General features: G+C 32.5%; 1 protein-coding gene and 1 long non-coding RNA gene across 2 annotated transcripts; one reads left to right on the top strand and one right to left on the bottom strand.

Moving 5' to 3' along the window:
* Positions 1-85: 85 nt before the first annotated feature.
* On the top strand, positions 86-25,177 carry LOC109608972 (uncharacterized). The gene is made up of 10 exons (XM_020025540.2): positions 86-432; positions 16,459-16,594; positions 17,767-17,962; positions 19,751-20,075; positions 20,636-20,721; positions 20,786-20,913; positions 21,150-22,626; positions 22,685-23,486; positions 23,550-23,748; positions 23,809-25,177. The coding sequence occupies exons 1-10, from the start codon at positions 192-194 to the stop codon at positions 24,131-24,133; spliced, it is 3,915 nt and encodes a 1,304-aa protein (XP_019881099.2). The 5' UTR covers positions 86-191; the 3' UTR covers positions 24,134-25,177.
* Positions 25,177-25,701, bottom strand: LOC126266298 (uncharacterized). The gene is made up of 2 exons (XR_007548712.1): positions 25,511-25,701; positions 25,177-25,393 (listed from the first exon to the last, which is right to left on the bottom strand). It is a non-coding gene; the product is annotated as an uncharacterized LOC126266298 (long non-coding RNA).
* Positions 25,702-25,754: the final 53 nt, after the last annotated feature.

Genomic DNA, 25,754 nt, shown 5'->3' with positions numbered 1-25,754 from the left:
CGATTGCTCGTTCGTGTCGTTCCGCGGCAGAAATCGATGCGACCATTCCTGCGAGTTGCCACCACTCATGGTAGAAAACGCGCTCCTGCCAGTAGACTCAAGTCGCAGTACCGTGCAAACACAGAGCCGAGTGCGCGAGAGAGTACGTTATTATTGAAAGGAGAACTTGGTAAACGGAGTGTGTTCGGTCTATGTTCGTCAGTGCACCGTGCCATGACTCGACAATGACATCCACAACAACAATCAGGAAGTCCTACGGGAACAGGAAGATCTATGTCTTTCCCGAAGACTATCCACTTAGAACAACCAAAGCCAAAAATGTTGCCAATCTGCCCAAAAAGCACGAGGAAGTCAACAAGCTAGTCAAGTATATTGACGACAACATCGTGGGCAAAAATAATGCCTTCCTTGGGCCTTTCGGACGGCGAAAAGGTATCGAATTAATTTTGACTACCGGCATTTTAATTGCATACAATTTGTAGTGTGGTTCATAATAAATTGGTTAGTGAGGCCCTTCAATTGCTTGTGATGCTTGAATTAAGGTCAGAAAGGACACTTTTGGTAAAGAAAATTTTGACAAGTCGTAAAGAAATCTTCTTAACAAACAAAAGGGATGTGCTCTGAACTTCCTTATTCACTTTTGCAAATATAGTTTAAATTTAACTTGTTTAACCATGTCACTTTTATCCATTATGAAGAAAATAATTACCAATTTCCTTATACAATCTATTAAATAACTTAAGTATCTTTTCTCAAAGTGATTAATTTAGAACTGTTATTAGCAAGCATATTTTGTAAATCAAATGCAAGCAAATTGAATTATTTTCTAAGCAGTCTATTATGACACTTTTGAATAACTTATATTAATTCTGGATACGTATACATTTGAAGTAAAACACTTCTATTTTATAAAAAAAGATTTATTTGTTTGTTATAGTGCCTGACTTCGTCAGAGCCCGGCGTGCGGCCGCGAAAACAACACAATAAATATTAATATATTCGTTCTGTAGGAAAATGTTATATAAACATTATCCTTGAGATTCGTTTTATGTTAAAAAATTAACACGTGTTGCTTAGTAATTAAATTATCCCATGTACGGCATATCTGAGCTTTTCGACACTGCTTAAACTGATCAGATTCGTATGGAATGCCTTTTTATTCGTTATTAAAACCAATTGGCAACTACAACATAAATAATTTATTTAAGTAGACTATTGTTGCTATTCCGTGGAATACTATTGCATCGCAAAGAAGTAAAAACAAAGCTAAATGTTAGCAAATAAGTTTACCAGCTAATTAATTTTTCTTTAAGACTGTTCAGAAACTTGTTATCGAAATACAAATTTCTAGATAATTAATTATTGTCTGACAGTTTGCCAGACTGTTTATGGTACGACGTACTTTAATGCCAAAAACTGCTTGCCAACTGGGAAATAATCTGTTCGGATTCTAATTCAATGGACATTTTGACATTGGAACCATCTTGTTAGCAATACCAAACATCTTTAAACAACAAACAAATCTAAACCGAAACTATGATCACAAATGGATGAAAGTGGTTCACTAAAGCTTTCCAGATTTTATTTTCATTCGACCATCGATTTTCCTTCTTCCGAGAATTATAGATGTGTTTGGCCTATTTTCCTCTGTTTTTATTTATCCCCACTTAATATGTTCAGTCATAACATATTCAGTTCCTTCTTTGTTTACTATTCGTAAACGAATTCGTATCCGTATTGCTCTGAAATGTGAAAAACATTATTCATTGGCCCCATTAATTTATTAGTGTACACTAGACACAACAAAAATTAAATTTAAATTATGTGTAATTATTTTTCAGAAAGGTAGGTCGTGGTGATGTTTTTTATTAGTGCAGGTAGATGTTTTCAAATATCTGGACGTTATTCATAACAACCGTTTTTATGTTGCTCCAATAATAGATTGCTACCAAGGAAGGTTTCATCCTTGATCACTAAAATATCCTGCAACATTGTTCGTTGGCACAAGCGCCGTCAAAATTTAAATATTTACATGCCATTTTTAATTTAAATCGAGTTAATGTTCTTAAGAAGCTAAAAGTGTAATAACAACGTGACTTAATATATTAAATATCGTCATGTCAAAATTGGACGTCTGAAAAATTAAAAATACAATCTAATTAAGTGGGGAAAATAGGTCGCATCTGCAAAATTACAGACAGCAACAAAGGAACAAACGAAAAAGCGCCGCAAAACGATCAGAGATAATTGTTTTGCGAATTTTACGTTGTCCTTGACACACATCATCGTAAATAATAGATGGGATTGTTCATAATTTGTCTTCGTGACGACACAGATTGTCATATGCGTTATTCTAGTGCAGAAAAATTTGCAAGATTAAAGCCTTGTCACATTCTCAGTATTTTTAGTTCTTTGAACAGACTATTTTTGTGCAGCCAGGAATAAACAGTGCACGCTTAATGATAATGAAAGTGTCTTTGAGAGGGAGGATCGTAGTTCCGAGAAAAAATTTAAACCGTCATGAATTCGTGACTGGTGAATCGGTGATTGGCACTCTTCCTACAAGTGTGCAACCTAATAGTAATTGAGGGCAGTGTGTAATTTAATAAATGGCTTAATAAAATGGTGAAGCTGAAAGTTGCTTCCTTATTAATCCACCCGTATTGTTCCCTGACCCATTTTCGGTGTAATTGCCTAAAATTTTCGTGGCTATCGCAGTTTCTAATCCAGTCGGTTAAATACATATATTTTTTCTGGGAAATCATGTATTAGTTTATTAATACCCCGACCTCTCCTTGGCACCCTCGCAACGTGGAAGCGTGCATGTCCGACAATATCGAGCCGTTTCAATTACATTTCTTTGAATAGAAGCGAATTATAGTTCGTTCAACTATTCGTTTCGTGCCAAATTACCGACGATAGACGCAAACAGACACGCAGTCTATGATGTCCATAAATGTGGACAATCATAATAATGTGTTTTGTTGGCAAACAAATTATGTTTGTTTGTATCGCTCCAACAATAAGGCAAACAAAAGTCAAAAAGCTGAGATGGAATTGTGACCAATCATTTTTCCAAGATGAAGCATCGCAAATAGTCGTCCCAATTACATTTCCTCGAACAGGAATTATGGTTCGTTCAACCTCGGCGTGCCAAATTGACAGACGCACAGAGACAGACAGTCTACTTTTTCGTCACAGTCACCGCAGCTTGAGCTGGCCTAGTTTGCATTTGTAGTCACACTCGATTATGCAATCCATCAGTTCGGTACGTGAAAGGAAATATAATTAAAATCACAATAACACCGACACTCTGATCTTTTACCAAAATCATGCGTAAAAATTGACCTATGTCGTTGTATGGATTTTGATTTCACTGCATTTTGCCTTTGGTTTACTTCCGTTTACTTCCCCCCACGTGTATTTCTTTGGTCAAAACAATTTACAGTAGTTATTCTATAACACTTTCTCATCATTCACCTTGTTGCTCTTCAAAATAAAACAACTGCCCACGTATTATTATACTTAATTTATTAAAAACAATAAATGGGTCATGTTTTAAAAAATATTTACAACAGGTTGATCCAGCCGAAACCATTGAAAGTGAGTTTGAACCGGATAAGCTGTTCCTCCAGTTTTCGGGTGTTCTCCCCGAATTAATCGCGAAATGGCGTACACGTGCTGGTCCATCGATCTGTTTGGCGTCGTGGTGGGGTGACCTACCCCACACCCCCCATTCTGCGTCGCGGTGATTCCACGTGGTGGCGCTAGGAAGTGTCCTGGGTTTAGGGGGCGTTGATCCTGGCTTACTCATTTTTTTAGCTCGCAGCTTACAACGGAATTACGGAACAATTTACTGAAATGGGGGGTGGTTTTTCTAGTCAAATTATTTTAAATATCTCTGCTTGATTAATATAATAGGTTTTATCTGGATTATTTGATACAATTATCGTGTTTATAAATTTGAATTATTAAAAATTAAAAAAAGAAAACATTGTATATTAAATACGGTATAATATAATAATAAATTTTTTGTTTATGTTTTTGATCACTTAGTTTATATGATTTGAAATTAGATAAAAATAAAGTTTTGTTATTGTAGATTTTTTCGATGTCTACAAAACTTTAGAAATTATTTTAATTATATGTTTTCTCTCTGAAAAATAATGTCATAGTGTACACAATAAACATTATTATAATGCATTTACATCGTCAAAGAAAATTATATATTTAATTATACATTCAGTTATAATTGGACATGTAAAAGCTTTTTACTGGGTGCTAATAAATGCAAAACGTACAACTAATCAAAAAGACTTTATAAAACAAACTGGCTGATGTATAAAGAACCCATTACCATTTTATAGGCAATATTTGCTGAACGGCCGAACTAAATTAGTAGCCAATCTATCTATTACATAACAAATTAATAACCTAAGTTATTAATGTTCACTCTCTAAAAATACGGTTGCGAATTGAACCCGGTAGCGCCGAATTGACGAATGCCAATCGAATCAATAATACTTACGCATGTTTATTAAATTGGCTCGCGTCCAAATTGAGTGGACGATTTTTTTTATTAATAGATTTACACACACACATTCGCAAATCGGGAGTAACATCCAGCACCACGTGCCCAATGGTTCCCAATTATTTTTATCGTAAAACAAATATAAGTCGAAAGATAACGGTCGTAAATATCGTGCGACTCACTAGACTGTCTGTCAAGTTGCTGTAAAAATAGAGCTGAAACTTTTATAATGTTTATATAATGGCGTAAATTAGAGTAGCATCAAGCTGTTGTTTTATCAACTTTTGAAAAAATCGCTTTGTATGTAGACACGTTTAAAGTTAAGTACGTAGTTAGTTGACATTAGCAAATGGCTGATTTAATTTATGCTACACTTAAAGTAGAAAACTAATAGAATTATTATTTAACTACAAAATATTTCGTAGACATGTACGTATTTTATATGTGTCAAATCTAATTTATTTATCTACAAAATAACATCGCACATTGGCCAGAATTATAATACTTTTAACACCTGAATACAAAATAATTTAAATGTTGCTGTATAACTGTTAAACATAAAATTGTACATTATCACGAACGATTCGAAATTTAATTCAAATATTTTTCATAGTGAGCATGATAAATATTCTTTTTAAATATATTTAAAAAGTTATTATTATATTTTATTATTTGAATTTTTATTGTCTTTTAGTTAAGGTTAATTAACCGGTGCATTTTGTCCAACTAAACAGTATTGGTGACCAAGAAATGCAAAGTCCAGTAATCTAACACACAAGGCGGAAGCGGCGTAAAATTTCACTCGCACAACTTGCGCATTCGCCATCAACATCGAACATGTCTTCCGCCAAAAATAAACAAATTAAGAACAAATTCGTACGTGTTACGCATTTAATTCAACCGGGCCACATTCAAATGCCTAACGATACATCTAATTTATCGTATTGTTTTTTTCCAATTGCCAAGACACGCAAGTTGAGGGTCATACGATGACCATGAATTTTATATTTACCAACCGCACCATTTTATCGGTTGGAACGTATTTTTTTCATGAGGTTGGAGCTGTGAAAAACTATTACTTGGCAGCGAGAATTTTTAACGGAGCAAATGAAAGAATCGTCTTAAACTTGAATGAATCAAAATCGATAAAAAAGTTGATTTTAAGAAATACTAGTAAATTTCTGAGAACTTAACTGCACAAGGTTTTTAGATGAATTGGTTATCAATTTAGTTTTTATTGAAGATAACAAATATCTCCCGATGGAATCTGGATTATGTGAACGCAAACCAAGTGGGTATTATGACCTTTCCCAAATATGAAATTTCCGTAGAAAACTTATAATGAAATCCCACATTTTCGATTAATAGTTTTGGATTTTTGTTAAATACTCGACTGTCCCACACATGATTCACGACCTCCACGTGCTTCCAGATGTCCCACTTGGTTTCCGAATCACGTAACACAACTGCACGTGCACCCAGAATATTAAAAAACTCATTTAATTACTGGTATAATTATTACTGGATCATATAACACAACGGCGTTTTTCCAGTTTAAAAGTAATTGCAGTTGCATGTTGAAAGGTTTCAATGACTATTAGGAATTATTGATCCTGCTAAAAATAAATTTGTTGTAAGAAATTCTAAATCGTCTACAAAGCCTTTCATATTAATTAGGTTGTCAAGTTATAATTTGTTAGAATTAAGGATCAAATAAGCGAAATACATTTAGAAAAATCGTTTTGGCATCGAATTTGAAACAACGTTGCATCTTGAATAACACCAACATTTTTCTGGACTTAATTGCGCCTTTAGAGGATCATTCAACCAAACCATGCAAGAATTAAATTCATGCCAATGTTTATTTTTAATACAATGTTAACTGAAATTTGAAATTTACCACCTCCATACATTTGTGTTTATCATTTTCGTGTAGGTTGTCTGGAATGTTTACTCTATTATTTATAATCTTTCCGTTTGCTATAATAAAAAACTTTGTATTCATACGACTTTGCGAGTGTTGTGTTTTTTGCGCAATTTGTTATTTCTACATATTCATTTGTTGTGAAAAGCATTGTTTGTAAATAGCACTTTTGGAAGCTCAAATTAATAATAAATCTTGTTGTCACAATGTCAAGCAAAAACTTTTCCATTTTACGTAAATTCTCAAAGGATTGTTCAACTCAAAAGTTTATACTAAATTGTTGCCAATTTTTATTTTTAGACAAATCAAGAAAATTTGAAAAATCTACCACAATCAAAAATAGATTTCCACCTTCTATTTCTACTCTTCCTTGTTTTGTATGGTCTGCAGTTATCTTTTTAAGTACACAAACAAGTTTTTGTAAATTTTCCCCAGATTAATTAATTTGTTTTTGCAGACCTATAAATTAAACTTATTGTTTTTAAATTGGTTTGTAACCTTTGAAATAAATTACACATGTGTATTTTATTTTAACATATGCGTACCAGAAATATTTTCGGACACTCGTTGAAAATTTTTCCGCTTGTCGAGAGTGTCTGGTTTGTTTCAATTTATATTCGCGAGCCAGAACTATTCGAAACTGATTGATTAATCCGTTTGTCTTAAATTTGATTATTATTAATCTAGTTTTTTAGATATCACGTCACTATATCCAAAAATAGACAACGTAATTAAAAAAATAATTCCAGAAGGAATGACAAACCGATTAGATAGTTGAAAGCAACCACAAAGTTATGCATGCAGCAGAATTGCATCATTACGTACATTAAAATGTGATTTTAAACAATAAATTACACAATAAAGTATTATCTATACGAGGAAATGATGCAGACGTGAGTAATGTGCGAAAATATCTTACACTTTTCACCGACAAACAAGTTTATCAAACATGCGAAGCGATAGCGGAGCTCTAAACAGTCAAATTCTATACAAACAGCCACCTCATTGCCTTTTATAGTTTTATACCTGTGGTGAAATCAGGCTCTATTTTTAGCCGACTCCGTCAAAAATCAGGCTTAGCACGAAACCACCATTCCAGAATGAAAAACTTTGTTTTGACTTTGTGTCGCTGAGAAGCGTTCATGTCCAAGTGCAATTATTTGACTAAAGCTCGGGTCAAGGCGCCGTAATTTGTGTGCCGAAAACAAATTAATATGTTCGATTTGTTTAGAGTTGAACGCGCGAAATTGTAAACAGAATCGGTTTTCGCAAATCGAAATTCGTCTGCGGCCGAAATTAAATCGGCAAGGTTAACAGATTGATCGTATCTCGGCCCAAGACAAATATTTTGATCGCCTTAATCCCCATGTATCAGTTTACCAATTGATATTGTTCAAGATCTTATTTTGTTGTTTTTACAAACAGATTTAGCCAATTCAATTTCGGAATTTAATTAGTTTGTTTTTAATATTTTGTCTTAAATTTTAATTCGATTATGGGGTAAAATTTTTATCATTTCAGTCTAAAATCGATATTAAAAATTAAAAACCACCAAAATTCAGACTAGTGTTTTCTACCAAATAATACTTATTGTCTTTTAACAAAAACTATTCAAATATAATAAAATATTAAAATAATTTTAATCCTAAATAAATATTTAAATATTACTCTTCAATATATTGTCGATAAATTATAAACAAATTGTAATGTGAAATTATTTATTTTTTAAATTAAACACATCTTTAGTAATTTACAAAAACTATTATTTACCACTAAAAAGTATTTAAGAAATAAACAAATAAAAGAAATATATATTATTTTGCATTAATAGACATGGAGCCTTAATAAGGCCTATGTCCACCATTGGCGTCAATTGACACTTGCGGGGTATACTGTCTACTAAATTATTGACATAATCTTGAGCTATTTTCATAATTGTGGTAACAATACCCAAAGTTGCTGAAGAGTCTCTGGAGTTGGTACGTGATTCGAAAGCCTTCTTTCTAGCTTGTCCCAGGCATGTTGAGATCTGATGGTGATAGTGATAACATCAAATGAGGGATTTCAAGCAAATTTCGTCTTTCTTCGACAATTGCAGCTCTATGTGGTCGAGCATTATCATAGAGAAAACATTGATACCCAATAACAGCAAAAAAATTAACAATTATTTGCGCAATAACCACCTGTCTGTAGATATTACCTGTTATACTGCCCTGACAAATGTAGAGATCTCTTCTTCTCCCAAAACAGATTCCAGCCCAAACCACAACCAGGGGTTTGGACTCGTATCTGAACAGTACTCTACGCAAAAGACTCCGAGATATCAAACCACAGGTTTCTAATTGACGTTTGATGGTTCAAGTGGAAACAGGAGTACCAGTACCATTATGAAGTCGCTGGAACAATGCTCGCCCAGTAATTAACGGCTCCCTTCTTATAATTAAGGTAATTTATCGGTCATTTTGAGCAGTGGTAATTCTAGGCCAACCTGTTCTTTGTCGTTCAACTACATCCTCCATGTTCTGAAACTTAGACGCAAGTCTAGAAATAACACACAATGTTTGCTACTTCAGTCTGTAGGGTACCATTTTGAAGCATTTCCATTGCTCTATTGATTTCATCTTACGACGATCAATGTTTTTATTAATTACAAAGTCACTTGGAATGAACGGTTGTGAGTACTTCTATTGACTTATTTATTCCTTTGGATAATAAAATATAAATAACCAAATGTGTTTTTTCCAAGAAAATTTTTTCATTTTATTAGAAAAAATAATATATTTAAATATTAGAAGAATGAATTTCTAATTGTCATGAATATTTACAACTAAAATTAGTCCTGTAATTTTTTTAAACTAGAAAAATCAATATAATAACATAAATCACCAAAAGTGTGTTTTTTTAAAAAGGGTATTTTATACTACCAAAAAATATTTAATAATATTTAAATATTATAAGCATTCAGTACCAGTCACCAGGAACATTTTCTGTATTAAAATAGTTTGTTTTTGATGTCCAAAAGTCATACGTTAAAACTTTAACTCGTTGATAAATAAGTGGCAAAATTCCTGAGAAAACATTCTAGTTACAATTTGCCAACTTAACACCAGAAAGGTTGAGTACTTCTCTCAAAAATTGTTGTTTTTTTTTGTAACACTGGGACGAAATCCAAATTTGCCGACGTAAGTACCGATGTACGAACACAATTATGTTCAAAATTATAAATATCAATATTGTGAGTCATGTGTGTACTATAAAAACCGACCGAATGCCAGAAATAATATCTGGCCTGTCGCCCAAAATCCACTTGTTCAATAATTTTTGTGCATTATTGGTCGTAATGAACAATGCAGTTGGTGTTCATAAAAAGGCAACATAAAATTTTATTGTAAACGCGTGTTATAAACAAGCTTTTACCAACATAAATTATTTTTGTTTTCATGCGGTAGTAATTTAGACACGCAATAACCATTATTTTGCATTTGCAATCGAAAATTGTGCTGATAATGACAATGTGACCGACAAATTCATTCTAAATTACAATTTTTAAGGTGCATCCAGTTATTTTTACAAATGTCGTATATATATAAAACTCAGATCTTTGACCTGACCAAGGTAAAAATTTGTGAATAGAACGAAAAACGGAATTATACACCGAAAAACAACTATGCAAAATACACTTGCACGATGCAAACTTAATTAAAATGCAAATATTCTATTCAAGGTACACAGTGGTATAATTTTGTGAAAATTGTCGGTTTCAAACATAGTCATTAAACTATTCCGAGGTTAAATCTTCTACCATATAAAGGCGAATAATAATTTTTAAGCTAATTACATTAATTAATTGGCCAAAATTTGATGTGTTGCTGCATGGTGTTTGTTGTGGGCTTAATAATGCCTAATAAGAGCATTAACACAACCTGTAAATCATTAGCCAATATCATTATTAATAGTAAACACCATTTATTATTGTCTTGTTAGCATAATATACCTAATTGGAATGTTTTGTTGTTGATTCTTTTCTACATTTTCGGCATTGTTAATTAGTTAAACATTTTTAAAAGTAGATCAGTGGTGGGTTAAAATTACAATGCCGTCTGCAAAATTAATAACAAGGAGTGTTATTTCTTAGAACCCGGAGTATCGACTTTCATTACTTGATATTGATGAAAATTTACATAAGACTGAATATGTAAATGGTCGCTAAAAATCAGACCACTTTTATTAATGTTGTTTTCTTTACAGAAACCATTTTGTAGGTAACGATTAAGAAAACACGGGCTACTTAAGCAAATATTTGTTTATTAATTAGTGTTGAAAATCGATTTTCTAATAGGAAACCAGTTCTGTTAATGCAGACAAAGAAAAATGGCAGCAATTTTACGCATCACGCACGAGGAACGTTTCCCTGGGTGCAATTGCGTGCATGTCATTAGTATTTTTAGATCAAACAGTCACTTTAAAGCCGACAGACTTTCATTTTAATTAATAATGATGCAAAACGTTTTATGGCCACTCATAATTACAGGTTGCGTTTCCGAGAACTGGAAGAGTGATAAAACTGATAAATATTTCATGCGTTTGCTCGCTTAACTAGCTTATAATTAGCGGTACAACGAAATTAAGGTTAAACCGATTTTATGCGGTCAAAATAACACAGCCTCGAATCCGTTTTTGAATGGTATTAGCCGTTTATTTTAAGGAAGTCGCATATTTTTGGAGAGCCGCTGTTTATTAGTCTGGCTCGTCGAAACCGTATTGTGTTTGTAGTTTGTTGTAACGCTTCGACAGCCATTTAGTACACAAACGTGTAAGGTCGTCTAGTGAATTAGCATGATGATGAAGTAGTTGGATAAAGCTAAGTGTAATTTATCAAAAAACTTTATGAATGAACGTATGAAACCTTGGCATGCAATGTAAAACATAAACCATCAAAATTTTAATTGGTGTGGACTTCTAAAGAGTATTTATTTACATTTATGCAGTACCAGTAAATAATATAAATCTCTAAAATTTATGTTAGTACTTCTGCAATTTACTTTATAGTTTTTAACATACATGATTACAACATCCTAAATCTAAATGGAAATACATTTTGCTAAGGGTTTTTCCAATTAAAGTCCTAAAGACAACCTCTACAATACTAATGCTTATATTTCGTTATTAGGCTTCGTCTGAGAAAACATATGTATCAAATTATCTACAAAGCTGTTCTGGAATGATGTATCGTAATTTTTTTGTAAATAAAAATAAAACTACTTTTGTCAAAAATAAATAACTGACTTTTTTGCATTAAAATAAAAACATTACATAATATAATACATAATTCAATATTAATAATATTGATTATATTATGTATTATATATATTATAGGTTTCAAAATGTTATTTTTGATAAGTAGTGTAGTAGTATCTCTTATAATATCTAGCTTAAATCATACTTACATGATAAATACACATTTATAGCTTTCTATGTATATATTTTATTTAATAAGTCTTGACAACTCTTTTTGTGTCAAATCATGGTTCGAATTATCAAATTTCGATTGCAATTCTGTGAATTGTTTTGTTTTATTTTACTAAAAAATGTTTATATACAATTAAATAGAACAATCCAGTTCGAAACATTTAAAATATTTTCAACCATAACAGTGGTTCTATAATCTTAATTTTTAAAATAAATATAAAAGATATAAACCAGCAAAATTCAAACTAGAATGTTCCTCCAAAGAGGAAGAGGAAAAATATTTAAATATAATTAAGTTTTATACAGTCATAGTTATTAAGAATAATTATAATCAAAGTTAAATTTGTGATTACAATGAATATCAATATAAAACAGATAAATTACGAAAATTCAAGCTAGTATGTTTTCCCAAACTGTATTTTTATCTTATTTTATCAAAAAATAGTTAAATATCATAAGAACCAATACTGGTTGTCAAGAATATTTAGAACTGAAGTCAATATAAAAAAATTCAATTATCAAAAATTTCTAACTAGAATGTTCTTCCAAAGAACCAATACTGGTTCACAAGAATATTCAGAACTGAAGTTAATATAAAAAAAATCAATTATCAAAAATTTCTCACTAGAATATTTTTATAAATGTCAATTTAAAAAATATTCAGTTATCAAAAATTTCTAACTAGAATGTTCTTCCAAAGAACTAGTACTGGTTGTCAAGAATATTTAGAACTGAAGTCAATATAAAAAAATAAATTATCAAAAATTTCTCACTAGAATGTTTTTTCAAAAAACCAATAGTGGTTTTCAAGAATATTTTGTACTGAAGTCAATATAAAAAAAATGCAATTATCAAAAATTTCTAACTAGAATGTTCTTCCAAAGAACCAGTACTGGTTGTTAGGGATATTTAGAACTGAAGTCAATATAAAAAAATTCAATTATCAAGAATTTCTAACTAGAATGTTCTTCCAAAGAATATTTTAATTTTATATTATCAAAAAATATATAAGTATAATATAAATTATTATTAGATCTATACTAATCATCAAGGAAATTTATAACTGAAATTGGTCTTGTAATTTGAAAGTTGAAAGTTAAATTAAATTACTTTAATACGTTGAAGACCGCATGCCCACCGGCGGGTCACTATGCAACAACATTACCGGCCCGCGTACTCACGGGTGGGCACACGACATACTTTACATGGCCGCTTATACAACGGTGGGCATGATTTAAATACAATTTATGTATACTAGTCGATTCTGTAAATCTGGGGGTTAAATAATGTCTATCTCAAATTATTGTAAATTAAAAAAATATTTAAAAACTAATTAACGTAATTAACAATAAAAAAAATGCCGGTCCATAAATGACAAATACGATTTTGCAATGTGATCTTCAACGTGTTAAAAAATATAAATCACCAAAATGTGTGTTTCATTAAGAATATTTACAACTAAAGCTAGTTGTATAATTTTATTGTTTAAAATAAAATAAATATAATTAAATATTAAGATAGTACTGTCTACAGTCTAGTAATTAAGAATATTTTCAACTAAAGTTGGTCTTGTAATTCTTAAAATGAATATTTCACAAGTTTAAACCATAATTGATTAGATTTGCAGGTGCCGAATTGTTGCCGAATTGTTGCCGAATTGTGCGGACGCGTGATCCTTGATCTAATAAAATAATTTTGCGGATTATATTAAATAGAAAGTTGTCAGTAAATAAAACGCTTGTTAATTTATCAGTCGGCAGTGAAAACAAATTTGTTGTTACCAGGCAGATCCAATAACGAAAATAAATGCATGGCGACTTCGCATTGAGCTCGCAATGAGTTTATGCAAATGTTCTGGTCAACCGTTTTATTGTCCGTTGTGTTTTGTATAATTCACAGTCGATTTGCAAAATTTCCATGCCAATTTTTAACGTACCTAGTCAAAGTTTTCAATACCTTAAGCACACAAACAAAATCTGTGTTTGGGTGGCTTTTTAAAAACCTACACGTGTGACATATCTCGTATCTTGATCAAACAATAACCCGAAACAGATTTGCCAAAACAATTCGAAATAATACGGAGCAAATTTATGGCCTTGAATCCGTCGTTCTTATAAGCTGACTGTGATGGTTATCTCGATGCCGTTCGTCTCAATTTCTCCGTTTGCAGCATCGTTCCAGTGCCCCATTGCAACAAATCCGATTTAGAACGGTTAACCCAGTCTGCGCTAACTGTTATTTGAAAATTGCGGAAATCACGTGAAAAAACCTGAAACCTGTCAAATGGGAATGTCCTTTAAAAGATTGGAATAATGAGGATTTATTACCTTGTCCAACATTTTATTTATCGGAATATGGTACGAATTACTAGATTCCTACTAAAAAAATCAAACACATCTATAAACTTTTGATGAAACATACTTTATCTTTGGACAACAATCTAAAAATTATTATACCAGTATTAAAATTAATCGATAAATGTCTGATTGTGGCATCACACATACTCGGCAGTTTATCTGGATATTTGGCGCTACAATTGTATCTACCATAATTTATTTATACTCTGTTGTTACAAAAATAAACCATTGTTGTTTTGGATCCACACACAAACATTTTGTTTATTATTATAAATAATTTCGGGGAATCGATGTTAGAAGTTATGGCTTATAGATAGTACTACTATTTAAACAACCTGTTTTTATTTTATGACAGAAAATATCACGTTTTAAACAGGAACGGAAGTTAATTGATTATAACATAATTTCAAATTAAATATAACGTTAGTGATTTGCACTTTATCTTTACAGTCGTAATTGCAACAACATCTCATTATATCTACATTTTTACACATTCTTGTAAAATTTGCAATTTCACTAGTCCAAACACTCGTATAAATCGTGAATCAAAATAAACAGTTTAAAGAATTGGTAAATAAATTAACGAAAAGATTATGGAAAGAAAATATTATTCGAGAGCTATCAAAGTCTTGTTAATCATCTTTGCTAGTTTTCTAATGTTGACGGAGGATGTTTTGCAATACACAAATAAATAATGCACTTTATTATCGTTGATGCTGTGCCAAAAAGTGAATGGGTTAGTGCGTTGCAAATCATGCAAAGTCATGGAATAAAACTGGGACCCTTGAAGAAAAGTTCTGTGTAATAAATATTAACATTTAATGCCGAATAAATAACAATAAGGTCGTTTGTCGTTTGGTACGACGGTGCGAGATGGAAAGTATTTGGCTGCAGTAAATATTGTCACATCCGAAAAGGTTAAGGAAAACATTAAACGTTAACGGCATGAAAAACAATACCGAATATTAATGTGTACTATAACTCAAGGGTAACCATATCAATGTTTGCTTGAATGGTGAACGTTAAAAAAGTATCGCCCTCGATTATATTGTTAAGTTCCTGCTGCGCAGCACGAAAACGTTCTAAATGCGAATTACGCACATTTTCTCAATTACAGAACAATCCGGTAAATATTTTGCCGTTTAATGATCTGCTCGATTTCACTAAACACGCTTAATGTGCATATGAAATCGTATTAATTCTACTGCCCCATTAAATTTTATCGTATTTCTTTCACTCCACGTGGCAGGAATATTCCAATATTACTTATTGTTTTGATTCATTCACACCGAATTATGACACATCCAGTTTTTACCAATTGTTATTCATACAATATCGCAATTTTTTCTATCATCTGGTAAATAACAATGTCATAAAGGATTTGGAATCTCCCCTTGTTGAATATTTATAAACAACATTTGGTCCTAATAAACATATTTATAAAGGTTCATTAGCAGTTTTACCAAATTACAACAATCATGTTTCATAATATTAATCACTTATTTAAAAACTTTTCATTGTTAAGCATTTACGTTTGTTTTTAATTTGTTTTCGTGCCATTTATCTATAACCTGTAACTAAAATTTTGACGTTTCTCAATTTTTTAAAATTCCATTTTAGCTCTCATTTATGTGGTTAATTCGTTTTGCTTTTGAAAGTTATGCTAGTTTAATATTCAAACAAGCAATTTTAATGACTCATTTCGGCTGTTACTGTTTACTTCAAATTTGCATACACGCATATTTGTGTGACTTTTAAATACAATTACTGAATTTTTTAAAGAAAGCTTTATGTGTACGCTAAAATAACATTTTAATTGTCAAAGTTCATGTAATAAATCCAGATGTTCGCCAATATCAACATTTGCAGTGGTTTATCATCAATCAATTAAACAAGAAGCCTCTGACCTTTGTATTGATAATTCCGAAAAAAATCGATTACGTGTCCTATAGGAGATATGTTTATAAACATGATTGATATTATTGACATTGCTGATTTTTTTTAACTTTTCTAACGTTTCCCTGAAACGACCACAAAGGAAAACCAAGCTGTGATTTATTGCGGCACTTTGTTGTTTGCCGACAGCTATTTTATTGTACAATTATCGTGTCAATATGAAAAGATTGCGAAGAAACATCGTTTCTGTATAAACGATTAATGGATTTAATTTGTTTCAGTCGTGTTCTGCGATTACGCCGCGTCGGGGAGATCCCTGCAATTCATCGAAGAGTATATTCTTAGGGAAGTGCTGCCCACTTACGGAAACACGCATTTCACAACGACTATATCTTCACTACAAAGTACATTATTCAGGTAAACACTTTTTGGAAACTGTTAAGGAAATCCTCTTGGATATTGTACACATTTTTCACCATTCCAATTATAAGTTTCTTGCGTCATATTATCCGTCTGATTTTATTTTTAGATATCCGTACTCCTTTTGTATATTTTCGTTAAAGTTATATGCACTAAAGATATTTTTAATTTCAGCATGTTTATGTTCGGCCTGATATTCGTACATAATTGCCGGCGAGTCTATTTAATTGATGTAATAAAAGGTAACTATCTAGTTATAAACACAGGTTGTTGCAATGAAAAATTGACTGTTAAAATCAAATTTCACAAATAATTCAAATGCTCGAATGGGTAAGCGTTGTAATAAACAGAGAACAAAACGCAGATAACATAAACAAAGAAACCTGTTCGCTACGTGATGGTAACCTATTAAAACAATCAATTAAATAACTATTAGTATACTTTATATGCTTTATCTTACATTACGGAAGATATGAAGCTGCCCCCTAAGACAAAAAGTTGTGAACAATTTTTATGTTACGTTGAGTAAACAGCTCCCTTTGTTAAAATTTTTCATCTTAAGTGCCGGAAATGATTTTAGTTTATTTATATTATTTTTTCTTACTCAAAATATACCAATTGAAAAGCGTTTGACCATACTGAATTTTGAGAGAGACTTCATGCACGACAGAGACGTTAAAAGTCTGAAAATTTGTTCTGTAGTGGGAGACATTTCTGTCTCCCTTCATGCGTCATGTCTCTTTCAAAATTCAGTAGGATGTTTTAACTTGAATAACCTGAATTTGCATGAATATCAAATAAATAAAGATTGTGCAATGAAATTAACAACAAAAAGTAAGGATATCTATTAAATTATTTACAAATAGTAATTGATACGGAAATATTAATTTCATAGGTTAATTTGTCATATTATTTTAATGTTTATTTGTTGTGACTTTATGTTTACATTGATATTCTAGAACTTAATTATCATATATTAGTGCATGTTTCATCATTGGCTACTTCATCAGAATTCCTTTTCATAAACTATGGCGCCTTACTTCGTATGATTCACCTGATTAGCACTCGGCTTAAAAATACCTTTGCATATGTTAATGTTAAAATTTCGCAGAGTCATCAAAAAATTCTCAATTGCAATTATCCCGAACATTTTTTCATACTTGTTTCAGACAAGAGTCTCGTGATATAATTAGGAACGCTGTCAATGCAAACGACGACGACGCAGTCATCTTCTCAGGACACGGATGCAAAGATGCCTTAGAAAAACTAATCAACGCCCTTGATCTCAGAGAACCCCCGATTGTATTCATCGGTGCCAGCGAACATTTAGACAACCTACAGCTGTGGCAAAAGACTGACGCTAAAGTAAGTGAAGTGCATTTAATTGATTGCTTGATAATTTGGTGTTAAAATGAGCCTTAAACTTTCTCCACCAATATAAAAGTCGTAAAACCTTAAATGAAAAAATGTGGCGCACAAATTCACTTAATAAAATACAAGTGTTATTTCATAATAAAACTCTTCTTAATTATAGATGTTTGTTTCATAACTGCGCTTAACGCATGTCAGATGTAACTGCACATGCTTATTATTAAGATTTAATATCACGTTCACTTTCCGGACTTGTTCATTCAACACAGCTTCCAATTTTAGATTACATTGTTGCAAAAGGTGAAAGAGGAAAGTACTGAGTACAGTCGCATGTTGGACTAGTGCCATAAAAAGTCTCCACTTGAATCTAAAATAGGTCTAATAGAAAATTTTATCGCTAATTTAAATATGCTTTAATAAATATTCAAAAGAAATTTACTATCAGAATTACACAGAAGTGGGAATGATGTCAGTAACTAAATCGATGGCAAAATAATAATTGATCAAAACCTAGGTCAAATGTGGCGTGGTTACAATTACTTTAGTTTCAAGGGAAAAGGTTCGTTCACATGCCGCTGACAAAAAATCGTCTAGCCAAATATTTACCAAACCTGGACGAACCATAATAAAATGATGCATAAAAAGGGCACACCTAAAATTGCAATGACCAACTAAAGTCATAACGTTGATTACGTTTAATACAATTGTCATTTATAAATAGCTTTTTATCGACTGAAATAATTTATTCATGCGTATTAACGTGTTATCACATTCTTTTATATTTATATCATTTTGGCCAAAAGCCTGTGAAATTCTGCGACGGATATTTTCACCAGTTAATGCACAATCTTAAATAACTTTATTGTTTTTTTCTAGATGTAACACGTCTCTATAAATACCACGTGTTTTTATTTTTTTCAATAGAACCTTAAAGTTAAAATAAATGTCTCATACGAGAAGTGATCGTTACTTAAACACGTTTAAAGAAGAGCATCATTAAACCCATCACTCACATCTAATTAAACTCAACATTTCTGGAAATTACAGATAAACAACACGACTTTTTGCCAGACATAATTACTTCTTGGCAAAAAAAGCGGGCAGCTTCCTGAAGATTACCGAAGCATAAGAAGTGGTTAAAAGGGAACCGACATTGGCTTTGGTCCGCTTCATTCACCATTACCATGACCTAGATCGTAAAAGTTTTAAAGTTTTTCAAAGAACAAGTAGTACAGTTACGCAGGTTATTTTTAAAAGTGTAGAATCATTTGGTCTGGTGGAGTGAAAGTGGATAAAAAAGTTGGACCATTCGACAATTATTCGAAGCTATCATAGTTTGCGTACTTTGTTGTACTTAATTTGGCAATATGTGCCTTGTGCAAATATTTATGAATGTACCAGATAAATATAGCCGGCACGAATCGGTTTTTGCTGTATGTGTATGTTATTCGGCGACCTCCGGTCTAGTCCTACTCGATTCCAACTGCACCTTTTAATTTGCAGCATATTTTTCTGTCGCCCGAAATAAAATCAGAATTCCATAATTGGCACAATTGCTGAGATGTTAATGCAATTATTTTTATGACGGCACGTGTCGTTCCAACGTCAATTCCAACCGCATATTGATTTAAGTAAATGCGAATTTAATAGGTTTTCTAGAACGTACATGACTAAACCAACCATACTTTTGTGCGAGAGAAATTACTTTTTCCATTACACTTACATCACATTTAATTAATGAGGTTATTTAATCCAATAGTATTTTTAATTTGTTTTTTTCAGTTGGTGCGAATAACTGAAACCAAAGAAGGTTTCTTGGACCTAAACGATCTGGAAAACCAACTGAGATTTTATCAGAAAACTGGAAAGACTCTTATTGGATGCTTCTCGATTGCCAGCAGTGTGACGGGAATCATCATCGATGATGTGGCCTGCACGATTCTTCTTCACCAATATGGTGCGTTGGCATTTTGGGATTTCAACATGGGCGCTCCAAATATTGCCATAGATATGAATCCAGTTATACCGGGCGTCGAAGAAAATTCGGCCAATAAGGATGCGATTTATTTCTCCGGGCATAAATTCGCTGGAGGCGTTCAGACACCAGGTAAAAATCTTAAAATTGCCAAGGTTATTGATCTTAGTGAGTTACTGGTAGTACCTTGAATCTTATAATTGTGGATAACATATTGTAATTGTGCGACAACGTCTGTCTGGTGAGACTCAAGGCTTGAAATTGTTGTTTAGACGTGAGATTCCGACCTTAGATTAAGATCAATTGTCAAGGGTACCAATTATTTATATTAATCCAATAATTACTTACATTGATTTTAAGTACTTAATTAAATATCACAATAGCTATCTAACTGGACAATGTTTTGATGTGCAAATATTATAAAGTTAATATTTTCGTATAATTATATTAATAAATTATCTTGAATGATTCATTATTGTAGTCTTACTCGTTTATTAAATAAATAAACTGGAATTATTTAACACCTTATCTAGTATTTGCCTAAAAAAATAAACAAGTTGAAATTTGTCCTTGATCCAAACACATGATAATATGTAGAAAGTAGATACCAATCAAAATTATATAAAAAATAGTTTTAGTTTCATATCATAACATAGTATCATAAAATAACAAATCTTTATTATTATTTACAGGAATTTTGATTGCCAAAAAATCAATATTCAGAAGATTAAGTACTTGTGAACCAGATGGATTCTTTGCAACACAAGAGAATAATAAGGTAAATCTTAATATGGCACAACTGAGGCCACATTATAACAAGATCATATTATATTTTTTTCTAGACATTTGAAATACAAGAAGAGGGAAGCTGCGCTGCCATAGTTGAGTCGATCAGAGCCAGTCTCGTGATGCAGTTAAAAGAAACGGTTTCCGTGCCGAATATTCTTCAACGTCAGGAAAAAATCAACAAGTTAGTAGATACATTCAACAACACTAAGATGATAATCAATTTTAGATTTTTCAAATAAATTACAACCTTAAGATTATATTCATGCAGAAACGTGTCTCGCTTAGGAGTAATTAATTCTCCCCCAGCTCACTTATTTCACAAACTGTGGGCAGTAGCCTTATTAGTATGATATTTATGGTAGTAATAATGTCAGGGGCATAAGATTGTGATTATAAAACATTAACATTTTTTTTCAGACAAATGTTACAGCACATCAGGACCATTCCAGAAATAATCCTCTTAGGTAACACTTCCCCCAACATCAAAAGGATTTCAGTGTTTTCTTTCATGGTGCGCCACCCCCGTGGCACATTCTTACACCACAATTTTGTGTGTGCCGTTCTGAACGACGTCTTTGGCATTCAAGCCCGTGCTGGATGCTTGTGCTCCGGTGCGTATGCCCAAGACCTCCTCGGCATCGATCAAAGTTTAGCCGATCAGTACGAAAGCATCATATTAGAGGACAGAAGACTGAGCAGTTTAAATTTAGGAGTGGCGAATTCCACTTTGGAGCTGCTCAGACCCGGATTCACACGTATCAGTCTTCCATATTTCATAAACGACTCTGAATTAGCTTTCGTGATGGAAGCTATGAAGATGGTGGCGACTGAAGGTTGGAAATTACTGCCACAGTATGTCGTAGATTTGGAAACGGGCGAGTGGAGACACCACACGAATACCATGTGCAAGGATCGCAAATGGTTGTCACAGATTCGATACGTGGATGGTAAGATGACGATGAACGAGAGGCGAATCTCCGGACCGGGATTGTTTCCGCAGAGCTATTCTGAGAGTCTACAAACTGCCAGAAATTTATTTAATAGGGCTCGTAAAACCGCCAACAGAATGCCGTACCATGATCAAGGTATCACATTTGACGCACGCGGTGAAAAACTGCGATGGTTTTTGTTACAACACGAAGCTCAGAGCCTTTTAACCAGTAATGCTCAAAACGTCAAACAAAAGGTCCCGTTCGATCCCCTAGGTATCAGTTCTAAAAAGTCTGATTCGTCGTCGAAAGACGAAAAAACTTATATAACCCAACCAGTGTCCAATTGCGGGTCACCACGACACTACAGTTTGCCCTCCATCGATGACCCAAAAGTGTTAACGTCCTCATCGCCAGTGCCATATTTTCTCCACGATGTAAATGGTTTGTACTATCCCCACATGCCTCAACCACCTGTGAATTTTGTGGTTGGTGAAGCAGTGAGCTCCGCCAACCTCCAAATGCAACAGAACTTCGCTAGGGAAAGGTGCCTAAGTTTGGGGGCGCCTAATGTGTCTCCGCCTGTCTTAAGTCCGCAAACCAGAGTTAGTTTGGGAATGAATCAAGTACGTCAACGACAATTGAGTTACAGCAGCCAGAGCGAGATGCACTCGTTAGATTCAGATGCCAATTTATCGCCAACACATAGCCTCAATATTTTATACAACAGCACTCATGAGCTGGGCAGAGCCTCTCCGGCACCTGATCTACAAACATATGTGACTGAAATGACTAAAGAGATTGCCACTAATATCAAATCTGAAATCAGAGAAGTCATCTCGAAAGTGGAAGACGTTTTGGAAAATACGGATTGTGGATCTTACTATGACAGGCACGGGAGTGGCAGCGAGGATGGAAGAAGCGATTCAATCTCCGCAAATGAAGTTGCCGAGTACATTGAAAAGGTTAGTTGAGTGTTAATTGTTGTAGATGAACACTATTGACAAATTATTTTTGTTTTAGGTGTCTATAGAAATGGCTAATGAAGTAAAGTCTGAAATTCGGGATGTGGTCAGTGCTGTGGACGTGTTTATCACACCTGAAATACAAGATAAGCCTTGTTATTCAAGAGCGTCAAGTTCTGGAGATGAAAGGGGCACTGGTGCCATTCCCAAGTACACACCTGGGTCCAGCAGCGAAACCGTCATCCATATGATCAATAAATCGTCTAGTTCTAACAAATTACACGACCAGCCCGACGCCTTGGACAAAACACAGAACAAGGCGGTGACTTCAACTGTTGCAAGTCTCAGTTCACAGGATAGTGGTATAAATTTATCGTTCCATGATCAGGATAATATGAACAGTGAACAGGCCAAATCCAGGAGTAATTCCGAATCTTTAGGAGTTCACAGGAAATCAGATTCTGAAATTAAGTTTTCCAATTTGGTTAAACACAAACCTATGATGTTCAGAGAATTTAGTGAGGACAACCAATCAACAGATAAGACATCAAAATGGATCAGTCCTCAGAAAACAATTTGGCAGCCTACAGTAGAAGCTATTCAAGAATTTGAAATGATAAAGGATGGTGATAAAGTGATGGTGTGTTTGTCTGGAGGAAAGGATTCGTTGAGTCTGTTGCATAGTTTGTTGCAATACCAAAATTATATTCAAAGCAAAGGTATTCTGTTCAGTCTCGGCGCTGTAACTGTTGATCCAGAAGCATCAGGATGCGACCCCTGTGCTCTGATCCCACACTTAAGAAGATTGGGCGTTCATTACATAATCGATGACAAGAAATGCGATCTCGATAACGCCTCTGGTAAGATAGCTTTTTATTTTTATTATTGTTTTCGGTTTTATTAAATGTTACATTTGTTTGCAGACCAAAGTGATGGAGTGAAAGAGAATGTAAATTCATTCTGTACACCAACACTAAGACACCGGTTGTATAACTCAGCAAAAAGTTCTGGCTATAATGTTTTGGCTATTGCTCAACATTTAGATGATCTCTGCGAAAGTTTCCTCCTGTCTGTTTTCCACAAAGGGAAGCTGAGAACTATGAGAGCTCACTACTATGTAAGGTACGTATCGGCAACAAGAAAATTCTTCTTTATTTGATTTATCTGTTTTTTTCTTTATAGAGATCACGACTTGAGAGTGATAAGACCCTTCGTCTACGTCCGTGAAAAAGCAATAAGACAATTTGTCGGTAATCACAACTTGCCAATATCGACTAACTCTACGTGTTCCAATTTATCTAAAGAAAGACAACGGATCAAACAACTGTTGACTCAACAGGAGATTCTTTTCCCGAAATTGTTCACCAGTCTTCGTACCGCATTGCACCAACTAATCGGCTTCCATATCAAAGAACTGGAAGTGAAGACGCGTAAGAGACTTAAGTCAAAGGAGAGTGACGGATCGGAAGTAGAGACTGATGAAGAGCCAATCGTCAAAGCTGATTGAATACTGAGCGTTGGAAATATATGTACAAATTTTGCGTGATATTTACTTTTAGCTTCATTTGTTTACTGTAGAGGATTTATGGATTGGAATTACATTTATTGGTTTTACAATATCTAAGCATCGTTCAGAATTTTATCTGAAGGAAATTTTTGTATTGGAGTGATGTAATGGTGTGACAAATGGAGTTAACGGAAGTTTTACTTAAATTTATTTGTTGTAATATTTTGGAAACAGATAGTGCTACTCTACAAGATCAATTAATATAGTAGACAAAATACAACTTAGACTTACAGATATTAAAATTTCTAATTTTTAGTAATGAAAACGTACCAATTACAAATTTGAAACATTTCATATTATCAAAGTATACACAAAATGAAACAGATTACAAAATATATATACTTACCTCATGTATATTAATTAAATATAATTTCAAATATACATGGTGTAATTAAGAAAACACTTTTTAAGTGCTGTATTAGCAAACCTCTTCTAGATTACTGCATTTTCATGCCATAATAGAGTAGTATATATCTCGAAATAAAAATTATTTTCCAATTATTTACGTTGATACTTTATAAGTATTATGTGATGGCTAATGTTTATAAAGCATTAGTCTTTATAACACATCTCATTTAATGTTATGTTGTTTCGTGTATTAAACAATTTTTAAGACAAACGTATTTTACAATTTCGTTTTATATCTCGTTGATCAAACAACGATGTTTTTGTCTTGTAGAATTGTTTGTCCAGAAAATTGTGATTTTATAAAATGAGATAGATATTAATGACTGACTTAATTTTTTTATAAACCATAGTTAGCTTGTGAATAATGTTAAGTTGCATTTTTTGAATATTTATATTGTAATTAAAAGCTATGTATAAACAAAATGGAGTGAACATGTATATTAATTATAAATCTTCCCATAGGGATTGTGATTGAAAATATATTATTGTTATCATATTTAAGATATATTTAATAATTGTTAACAATAATACAGATGTATTTTATTTCTTACCATATAATAAACAATTATATAAATATTTTACAGAACTTTTATTTTATAATTACATACTAATACATGAAATAATTGAAATATGAAAATAATATTAAATAAGTAGTCAGAGGTCAATGTCTTATTACAAATTTCTTTTTACATATATCATATATTTTTATATACCCAACTGAACACGGGATGTATCTACTTTGAAAAAGATTACTAGGTGAACCATTTTTCTTTGGCTTCATCTTCGTATTATCTAAAAAATACAAAATTAAATACGAGGGAATTAAGATTAAAATAACTTGTTATGTGTTTCAAACAAATTCATTAAGATATTAAATATTTAGAAAATATAAAAATATTTTAAACATACCAATTAAATTGTCTCCTGTACTTTTCACATAATCAAAAAATATCCCAATACATATATAAATAAAAACAATATACAAAGCATTTCGTAAGAAATTCATATTGCACAACTGTGGTGTTTCAACTATGGTATGTATCAATAATACTTGGATATCACATTTCTACTTCCGGCATTTTGTTGATAATTTTAAATTAATCAAAAACATACTTGGGTCATTTTAAGTAAGGATTCACGTAATAAAAAAGTG

Source organism: Aethina tumida, chromosome 7 (assembly GCF_024364675.1).
Source record: "Aethina tumida isolate Nest 87 chromosome 7, icAetTumi1.1, whole genome shotgun sequence".
Classification (NCBI taxonomy): Eukaryota; Metazoa; Arthropoda; class Insecta; order Coleoptera; family Nitidulidae; genus Aethina; species Aethina tumida.
This window is presented reverse-complemented; position numbering and strand designations above follow the sequence as displayed.